Below are 11,056 nucleotides of genomic sequence, written 5' to 3' on the forward strand. Positions count from 1 at the left end.
GGTGCCACTGGCCTGTACTGGTGGCACTGGGCTGTACTGGTGGTACTGGCCTGTACTGGTGGCACTGGGCTGTACTGGTGGCACTGGCCTGTACTGGTGGCACTGGCCTGTACTGGTGGGACTTGGCTGTCCTGGGCTGTACTGGGCTGTACTGGTGGTACTGGACTGTCCTGGTGCCACTGGGCTGTACTGGTGGCACTGGGCTCTACTGGTGGCACTGGCCTGTACTGGAGGCACTGGGCTGTACTGGTGCCACTGGGCTTTACTGGTGGCACTTGCTGTACTGGTGCCACTGGGCTGTACTGGTGGCACTGGGCTTTACTGGTGGCACCGGGCTGTACTGGTGGCACTGGGCTCTACTGGTGGCACTGGCCTGTACTGGTGGCACTGGGCTGTACTGGTGCCACTGGGCTGTACTGGGCTGTACTGGTGCCACCGGGCTGTACTGGTGGCAACGGGCTGTACTGGTGGCACTGGGCTGTACTGGTGGCCCTGGGCTGTCCTGGTGGCACTGGGCTGCACCGGACTGTACTGGTGGCACTGGGCTGGTGGCACTGGGCTGTACTGGTGCCACTGGCCTGTACTGGTGGCACTGGGCTGTACTGGTGGTACTGGCCTGTACTGGTGGCACTGGGCTGTACTGGTGGCACTGGCCTGTACTGGTGGCACTGGCCTGTACTGGTGGGACTGGGCTGTCCTGGGCTGTACTGGTGGTACTGGACTGTCCTGGTGCCACTGGGCTGTACTGGTGCCACTGGGCTCTACTGGTGGCACTGGCCTGTACTGGTGGCACTGGGCTGTACTGGTGCCACTGGGCTGTACCGGTGGCACTGGGCTGTACTGGTGCCACTGGGCTGTACTGGGCTGTACTGGTGCCACCGGGCTGTACTGGTGGCAACGGGCTGTACTGGTGGCACTGGTGGCACTGGGCTGTACTGGTGGCCCTGGGCTGTCCTGGCGGCACTGGGCTGCACCGGACTGTACTGGTGGCACTGGGCTGGTGGCACTGGGCTGGTGGCACTGGGCTGTACTGGTGCCACTGGCCTGTACTGGTGGCACTGGGCTGTACTGGTGGTACTGGCCTGTACTGGTGGCACTGGGCTGTACTGGTGGCACTGGCCTGTACTGGTGGCACTGGCCTTTACTGGTGGCACTGGGCTGTACTGGTGGCACTGGCCTGTACTGGTGGCACTGGGCTGTCCTGGGCTTTACTGGGCTGTACTGGTGGTACTGGACTGTCCTGGTGCCACTGGGCTGTACTGGTGGCACTGGGCTGTACTGGTGCCACTGGGCTGTACTGGTACCACTGGGCTGTACTGGTGCCACTGTACCGGTGGCACTGTCCTGGTGGCACTGGGCTGTACTGGTGCCACTGGGCTGGTGGCACTGGGCTTTACTGGTGGCACCGGGCTGTCCTGGTGGCACTGGGCTGTACTGGTGGCACTAGGCTGTACTGGGCTGTACTGGTGGCACTGGGCTGTACTGGTGGCACTGGGCTGTACTGGTGCCACTGGGCTGGTGGCACTGGGCTGTACTGGTGGCACCGGGCTGTACTGGTTGTACTGGGCTGTACTGGTGGCACTGGCCTGTACTGGTGCCACTTGGCTGTACTGGTGGCACTGGGCTCTACTGGTGGCACTGGCCTGTACTGGTGGCACTGGGCTGTACTGGTGGCACTGGGCTGTACTGAGCTGTAATGGTGCCACTGGGCTGTACTGGTGCCACTGGGCTGTACTGGTGGCACCGGTCTGTACTGGTGGCACCGCACTGGGCTGGTGGCACTGGGCTGGTGGCACTGGGCTGTACTGGTGGCACTGGGCTGGTGGCACACTGATGGAAAGCTTCCTCCTTTGCTACATTTTGGCTGCTGTGACCACAGTGTTCACTCTCAGTAATCACATCTTCTCTTCTCCCCCCCGTCAACAGTATCAACATGCTTAAACTCCCAGAATACCCCAGCCTGGAGGTTCTGAGGGACAGGCTGCTTGTGGCGCTGCATTGTGGGAGCTATGGATACACCATGGCCTAAACAGCCTTCCCTTCCTGCTGCTGAGGATGTCCAGGCTTACACTTCCCCATCGTTGGTCTGTTTTCCCCTCAAAGAGTTCAGGTTCAACTTTAACTAGATAAACAAGGGACATTCAACGTGATGGTACTTGTACTAATGTTCAGATTATTCTGGTTATTATTATTAGCGTGCGTGGTTGTGTGTCTGTGTGGCCCCGCCTCTGGCCCAGTGGCTGCTGGGATCGGCTCAGAGAACGCATCAGTTGAACATGCAGTCCATGGAATAGCATCATATCATCGGTATACAGTATCATGTTTCAGCATGGTCCCAGCTCCCCGCTCTGACCACAGCTTTAAGACACCATTACCAGTATGATGCCAAGGCTTTGAAAATGTTTAGTTTGGTGGTTTTTTTAACACCCTTTTGAAATGTATTGATCTCTTCTCTTTTTTTGATTATAAAAGAATAAAACGGTAAGGCCCTGTTAGATTTCTGGCTGACAGCCGTGCACGGTGTGCTGCGCCAGCTATTCTGTAGAATCTTGAGTAAAGCTTCTGATTCGCTGTTTGGTGCACACAGCTGACGGAGTGTGCTCATTACTGTGATTTTATTCTAAATTCAGAAAGTGGTTCCTCTCTTCCTTTGGCCTGAGATGTGCACGCAAGTTTTATCGGAGCTCAATCTTTGAACATTTCTGTGTGAGCTCTGAAAACAGTTGGCATGTTTCGACATATTGACTTTCTGGATAATATCAATTTGTTCTTAGTTTATTGAAGATTATTAAATAGTTGCAGCCTCGGTCAGTGCTCATGTATAAGGATACAGTGCAATGAAAAAAAAGAAATTATGGGTGCAAACAGATTTCTATGAAGATTTATGTCAGTGTTGTAAAGAGATGTTTATTGCATCATGTTCTCAGTCCCAAACGGAAACCTTGTGCTATTTTTCTTTTCAGATTCAGAGTGTATATTCTGCTGGCATTGGTTTATGCAAAGAAGCCTTATTATGAAGCACTGCTGCTGTTAAACTAGTGTTTGAAATGCATTAGCAGTCTACTATATAGTTAGTAACAAGATATAAAAATATATATTCCCATTCTTTATCAACTGAATGCATGGTTTCCATGGTAATGCAACACACTTGAAATGTTAGCATAGGCTGCTCCTTTAGATGAGAAAGTACATCAAGTTAATTCAGCACGTTGAGTTCTGCTTGATTTTTAGTTTAGATGAAAATCTATTGTGGGTCAAACATTTTACAGAAGAAACACTGAAAAGATATCAAATCAATTGAACCACAATATTAAGTTGTATTGTGGTTAAATTGGGTGATTAAAATGCTAAGATGTGGTTACTGTGACCAACCACCAGACATTCCAGCCCAATAAAGACAGTGTTGCTGTAGGAGCCTCCTTTTCTTTGGATTCAGCCTGTTTACGGGTTTAACCCGGCTCCAGAGTTTGCTCCCATCGAGCCGAAGGAGCTTTAGGGATTTAATCAGTGACAGCTCCACTTTAAGGTATACAGTACATCCGGAAAGTATTCACAGCTCCACTTCTTCCACAATATCCTGTTACAGCCTTATTCCCAAATACATTCAATTCATCTTTTACCTCAAAATTATATACGATACCCCATAATGACAAAGTAAAACAAGTTTGTTTGAAATCTTTGCAAATTTATTTAAACAAATTAATAAAATAAAACATTTACATGCTTCTGCCACCACCATGCTTCACTGTAGGGATGGTATTAGCCAGCTGATGACCAGTGCCTGCTTTTCTCCTGATATAGGAGGCATTCAGGCCAAAGAGTTCAATCTTTGTTTCATCAGACCAGAGAACTTCCTTTCTCATCCTCTGACAGTCTTTCAGGAGCAAACTCCAGGCGGCCTGCCATGTGCCTTTCACTGAGGAGTGGCTTCTGCCTGCCACCCTACCATACAGGCCTGATTGTTGGAGAGCTGCAAATGGTTGTCCTTCTGGAAGGTTCTCCTCTCTCCACAGAGCAGTGATGGAGCTCTGTCAGAGTGACCATCGGGTTCTTGGTCACCTCCCTGACTGAGGCCCTTCCACCCCGATCGCTCAGAGTGGTCGGGCCAGCTCTTGGAAGAGTCCTGGTGGTTCCAAATGGATGGATGATGGAGCCCACTGTGCTCAGTGGGATCTTCAATGCTGCAGCATTTTTTCTGCAGCCTTCCCCAGATCTGTGCCTCCATACAATCCTGTCTCAGAGGTCTACAGGCAAGTCCTTAGACTTCATGTCTTGTTTGTGCTCTGGCATGCACTGTCAACTACGGGACCTTTCATAGAAAAGTGTGTGCTTTTCCAAATCATCACCAATCAGCTGAATTTACCCCAGGTGGACTGCAGTCAGGTCACAGAAACTTCTGAAGGATGATCAGTGGAAACAGGATGAACCTGAGCTCACTTTGGAGGGTCATGGCAAACGCTGTGAATACTTATGTACATGTTTTATTTTTGGTTTTTATTCTTAATAAATTTAAAAAGTTTCAAACAAGCTGGTTTCACTTTGTCATTATAGGGTATTGTGTGTAGAAGTTGAGTTAAAAGATACACTTAATCTCTTTGGGAATAAGGCTGTAACAGGATATTGTGGACAAAGTGGAGCTGTGAATACTTTCTGGATGCTCTGTATAATCAGAATGTTGTTGATCATTAGGAGTAGTTAGAAAGTTTTTTGCTTTTTAGGGTAGCTTTGTTCGTATTGGAACACAAAAAAGATTAATCCAAACTGATTAGCAAAATGTAAGTGCTGCTTTTTTCTAAACCATGAAAGTGAATCACAATTTGAAATAAGGGAGCTGAACAAGGAAAATGACACTGCAGGAACACACTGCAGAATGGGTGATATCAGTGCAAATAAATAGTTTCATCATTTTTTCCAACAAAATACATGCATTAAAGGTAATAAAAAACCAGATTTCACTTATGTGTTTCACATTTGTAGAGACAGCTGCTGGCCCCATTTCCTGCAGAATCAAATCTGAGTCTCATGATTTATAATAGAGAATTTGTTGTCATTTTTAAGTCTTTTGCTGTGTTCTGTATTTTTATATCATGAATGAATATCAATATCCTTAAACTATAGTTTTTTTTGTTTGTATTTGTCATGATGAGAAATGGTCTGCATTATCACGGTTTGTCTCGCAGTGCCAAAAAATGGCTGGAATCCTTTTCAAATCATTCTTTTGTCTTTTCTGAGAAAGCATGCTGAAAGAGATCATGTCCTGAATGTATGGCATAGATGTCTCTTAGCTTCCCCTCTTTCTATTGATAAAGGGAGTTCAGACATACATTTGATATTTCAAATGATGTATTGTTTTGAATTCCCTGTCTTAAATGCTTATGTACATAAATGTTGTTGTTTATTGTAAATTGAGTCTTTATACTTGTACTGTAAATTTCTTCACCATCAAATGGGGAATTTTATCTAAAAGTTCCTGTTGTGCTTTGAAATTTTTGTCCAATAAAAACTTGTTTTCGTAATCCAGTTGGTTTGGTGATCTGCAGATGCAAACTTGTTGAGTCAAACATCTCAATAATTGGCTGAAAAACTAGAGGTTCAGTCATGAGAAAATGAGTATGTCCTCTTTCACTTCTAAGCTTATAGTACCAGCACATGATAGAAAATCATATCATCCTTACTCGGGAGGCTAAAGTACAAAGCAGGATTGATAGCTTAGTAAGATAAGTTCAGGTTTAGATATTCAATTCAATTCAATTCATTTTTATTTATATAGCGCCAAATACAACAAATGTCATCTCAAGGCACTTAGATAGTAAATCCAATTCAAGCCAATTGGAATTCAATTAATTAATAATAATCATAATTCATAAAATAATCCAATTCGTTCATATAGAGCCAATTCAAAAACAATTTCCTAGCTAAGAAAACCAACAGATTGCACTGAAAACTTTTTGTTTTTCGGTCCAATCTCCCGGCCTGAGCGTGCCTGAGGCGACTGTGGAGAGAAACGACTCCCTTTTAACAGGAAGAAACCTCTGGCAGAACCAGACTCAGGAAGGGTGGCCATCCGCCTCGACCAGCTGGGGTTTGAGAAGACAGAAAAAGGGGGGGAGGGGGGCAGGGGGCCACCGCGACGGCGGCACTGTAACACCATTCAAAGGATATCTGTTGGAACAGGGAAACACGAGTTAATGACCACAATAATATCACATATACATAAAGAGAGTAAAGTGAGGAAAGGTGTGTCAGATGAGGCCCCCCAGCAGTCTGGGCCTATAGCAGCTTAACTATGGGATGTTTCAGGATCACATGAGCCATCCCTATTCAAGGTAAACACAAGAAACTTGTGCTAACGAAAAAATAAATAATAAAATAAAGGACCAGACTCAGTGAGTAATTCCCTATACTCCCTATATAGATCTGCTCCTCACACCACAACAACCATCTTTTTACAGCCACAAGCTACCTCAGCCTCTCACCAACTGCACAGCAGTCACAGCGGGGTGGGGATGCAAACCCTGGTTCGGGTAGGGGGAGAAATAAAAGAGGTAAGAGAAGCGGGAATGGGATTCAAACCCTGGTTTGGGTAGGGGGTAATGAAAGTATAGAGGGTGCCAGAGGTGGAGGCAGGACAAGACACACTAGCAGACACACTATCAGATTCAACAGACCTAACTATAAGCTATGATATGGGTTCTCATTTTTAAAACCTGACAATCTTTACCAGGAAAGATTTCGAGATGGGAGATTAATACACATAAAAGCCCCACCTTCCAACCAATTCATTCTTTCAGAAAGTAAAAATAAATAGACATGTGACGAGGGAGCTCTTCGTTACTCAATGTTTGTGGTGGTGAGGCACGCCTGGCACTTTAAAAGGGTGTTTGAAATACTTTGTGCAAATCTAAGCGTTATCTATGCGTGCAAAGGAAAACATTTACACACATCTTTATGATCAAGTATTTATGGAACTGTAGGGTGGTAGTTTGCATGTGGTTGTCCTAGGTGTTACAGCTGACAGCCTGTCCCAATCCATTGCTCTGCTGCTCTGTCAGTAATTTTCCACTCCCACCTCATCAGCCTACTCTGTTCACCTGTGCACTCTGGTGCTCCTCATCTGTGATCAAGCCTTTATTTAAGCCTCTCTGGTTCACAGACTCATTGCCAGATTGTTCTTAGCCTCCATGCAAGACTCTGCAGCATTTTGGGGTCCTCACACTCCCGTTACAGTTTGGTTCATTCACATGTCATAACTTTACAGATATCCATCTGAATTTTGAGACTCACAATCGTTACTTATGTTATTATTTAAGGGCTTTATATCATGCATATGTCATATCTTTAACCTTCATTTCTGAACAAGTTGTGGTGTTTTCAGAATCTCAGAATGTGTTCTAAGGAGGAATGGAGAAATCGAGTTTCTGTCATGGTTTGGTAAGGGAGGACCCAGGTGCAGACACGATAAGAGCCAGAAGTGAAGCTAACGGTTGATTTTCCATATAAACAAAAGACGCAGCAAAGCTGGAACACTGAAAAACTAAACTGAACATAAAACTAAGAAAATAACAAAACCAGACTGAATACTTGCAGGAAAACCGTGGACCAGGGGCATAGGACAGGAGTGAGACCAATAAGACGAGGAACTCAGACGAGGAATAGGACGAGGATCCAGCAAGGAGTGATGGAACTAGAAGACATATATATACTGGGGAGGTGATTACTGGAGCAGGACCTGGTGGCTGATTAGTAACATGTTGCAGGTGAGAGTGAAGAGAGCAGAGGGCAGGAGATGGACTGAGGAGAGAGAGGGAGAGATGGCAAAACACACGGGGGGAGGGGGAGCACACTAACCTGAAAATGAATCTAACACAAAGAATACACAAGGAGTAATAAAACATAACTGAATACTGAGAGAAACTGATCTAAATACAGAAAACTCTAAGAGCACTGAATAAAAATAGCACCAATAACTAAGTACAAAAAACGTCACTAAAAACCCAGATCCTGACAGTTTCTTTGTTTTATCAAACTCTCTAACGCTAGAATTAGATCCTACAAAACACTCCCAGAAACACAGTTTCAGGCATACCATTGGCTGAAAGTGGAGCGTAAGTCTACGCCATGCCCCGCCTCCGCGGTCAAACCCCGGGAACATGCGAGAAACAGAATGAAGTAGTAGAAAGATATAGTTTTTTGTGTTTTTCGCCCATTTTTAACTCCGCTGCTGCACACGTTGTCACATAGTTAGCTTTTCTTCCCAAAGTTCACCAAGTTTAAGTTCACCTCATCAGAGTTGGTCAGCAAACAAGCCAACTCCCAACTCCTTTACGGTGAAGTCTCGATATCAGCCAGTTCCGTCTCCTTGGCAACGAGAAGCCCCCGTGAAGAAGAACAACCTGTCCCAGCAACTTGAAAGTCCACAAAAGTCCCCCACAACTAAGGAAGGCCTTGAGACGCGGAACCGAGAGAAACCCACGTGGACCCCGCTGGCTGTCACCTGGTGTGTTCAGAGCTGACTAACTGGGAAAAAGTGCCAACCCAAGTAAGGTCTATATATATATAAAATTAACAGGTTGTGTTGTATTTTATTTTATTTTTTTCGTAATTTTAGTCAAACCAAACGAGAACTCATGAAGGCTGGTTATTAATTGTAACATTAATTTTCACATACCCGAATCGTAACATTCTGTCTTTTTCCTTCTTTTGAAGGTGGTGCCCAGGTTATAGAAGGTTTATTTAGGTAGTGAGAACACTACATGGAAATCTTTATATTCTAACACGTTACGCTACAAAAGACACACGGGCCAAGGGTAAAAGGTACAGAAATAAACAAAAACTGAAGAAATAATGATCAAAGAGTACATACAAAGTCAAATAAGGTCACAGTAAACACCTCAGACTGGGTCGAAGGCCAGTGAGTAAAAGTGTGTTTAAATGAGATTTAAAATCAGCAAGTGAAGGAGCCTGTCCAACGTCCATCGGCAAATTGTTCCACATTTTTGGAGCTGCAACTGACTATCAGCAAAGCTTTACCACCTCAGAGTGTGTATCGCCTTTTTGGAACAAGTAAAAGCTTCTGGTCTGCTGACCTGAGAGAGTGAGACGGTACACATGGGTGCAACAGTTCAGAAAGATGACATAGAGCAGAGCCATTAGAATATGAAAAGAATTTTAAAGTGAGCTGAAAGCAAACTGAAATCCAGTAAAGGGAAGCCAAAGTTGCGGCAATGTATCATGACAGATGGTATTCAGTTCTCAGGGTTATTTATTCGGTCCATCAGTCAGTCAGAACAGGCAGAGGTACAAAATCGGAAGGCTGGACTCAGAAAACTGGGAACAAAAACAATCAGACATGGGGGAATACTCTGGTACAAAAACCCTGGAAAACTGCTCCAGGAGACGAGACAATCTGGCCCTGACACACAGGGGAGCACACCAGAGAGGAAAGGTTGGTGTAGGAGGTGCTGATGAGTTTAAAAAAATGAGTGCCATCCTGATGTCAATAATGGAGTCAAGGAGAGGCTGGACAGAGCAAGCACCAATGTGCCTCTGTGGGAAATAAACTTGACAGTCGTCTGCATAAAGATGGAAGGAAATACTGCGTCTTTGGAAAAAAGTGGCAGCAGGTACAAAGAGAATATTAGAGCTCTAAGAATAAAGCCTTTTGCTAACCTACAGGGAAGGGCAGCAAATGTGGAGGTAAATACTGCAGTGCAAATACATCTACATTCATATACATATGTATATATACATGTATATAGCGGCATATTAAGTCAAAGGATTATCAGGCGGGCAATATTATTATTTTCACCAAGACGTGCCTGCAGGAACTCAGCTTTCAGACTACATGGACAAAGACTGCAGACGGAGAGGTAACAAAGGGAGAATCCTGGACATATCACTGAGACAGAACGTCTCTGCACCCCAGTCGTTGATGATTTAATAGGCCTATCCACAAATACTTTACCAGGTTTGTCTTAAATCACACATCTCAAACTGTTTACAATATTTTGTCACATTAAATGTCTCTGAGATCCAATACTGTATTGATTTCATTTGGTAAACCAAACATCATTTACTAAATATCCCCCAGCTGAGCTTTTAAATGCATGATACATTTTAGTTAAGTCCACATGGTGTTATCTGATCAATAGTATACAAAAACCAAAAAATGTTCAGACCAATTTATTTGATCAAACAAACATCTTGGTTGAGGCGTTGCATTAATGAGGGAACACTCATTAAAGGAAGTCCAGCTGACACTAACAGGCAAACGACTTACAAATTGTGTGCTTGTGTGGTTAAGCGTGTCTAGTTGTGTCAGTAGCCAAAAATACAATAACGACATTCAGCAGTGACATAGCATAAGTTGTTAAAAATGACTTTTTAATTTCAATTTCAATTTTATTTAATATTTTATTTCCATAGAGATCTCCCTTATGATTAATACTCTGATAGTAAAGTATCTCTAAATGTTACGGCAAAGCATACAAGGACATAATCAAAAAGCTCGTTCTTCTTTCATATTTTCATACTTAAAGTCACTGAATCTGTTCAAATACAAATTGCACATAAGGTTGCATTTTATTAATCATCTTACTGAACAAACACAACTTTCTGCTGTTGCTTGACCATTTTGTAAGCCACAAATCCACCTTTTGCCAACATTCAATTCAATTCAATTCAATTCATTTTTATTTATATAGCACCAAATACAACAAATGTCATCTCAAGGCACTTAGATAATAAAGTCCAATTCAAGCCAATTGGAATTCAATTAATTGTAATCATAATTATTCATAAAATAATCCAATTCGTTCATATAGAGCCAATTCAAAAACAATTTCCTAGCTAAGGAAACCAACAGATTGCACTGAAAACTTTTTCTTTTTCGGTCCAATCTCCCGGCCTGAGCGTGCCTGAGGCGACTGTGGAGAGAAACGACTCCCTTTGAACAGGAAGAAACCTCTGGCAGAACCAGAACCAGGAAGGGTGGCCATCCACCTCCACCAGCTGGGGTTTGAGAAGACAGAAAGGGGGGGAGGGGGGGAGGGGGGGA

The 11,056-nt window shown here is 44.4% G+C and overlaps 1 protein-coding gene across 1 annotated transcript in view; it reads left to right on the forward strand.

Annotated features, from left to right (window-relative positions):
- hace1 (HECT domain and ankyrin repeat containing E3 ubiquitin protein ligase 1) overlaps nt 1–5,516 on the forward strand; it is a 106,843-nt gene extending 101,327 nt beyond the window's left edge. Inside the window, exon 24 of the mRNA XM_075464650.1 lies at nt 1,927–5,516. Within this exon, the coding sequence (XP_075320765.1) occupies nt 1,927–2,029 (103 nt within the window). The 3' untranslated portion in view covers nt 2,030–5,516. The remainder of the gene's footprint in view (nt 1–1,926) is intronic.
- Nucleotides 5,517–11,056: the final 5,540 nt, after the last annotated feature.

The sequence above is a fragment of the Odontesthes bonariensis genome, chromosome 5 (genome assembly GCF_027942865.1).
Source record: "Odontesthes bonariensis isolate fOdoBon6 chromosome 5, fOdoBon6.hap1, whole genome shotgun sequence".
Lineage (NCBI taxonomy): Eukaryota > Metazoa > Chordata > Actinopteri > Atheriniformes > Atherinopsidae > Odontesthes > Odontesthes bonariensis.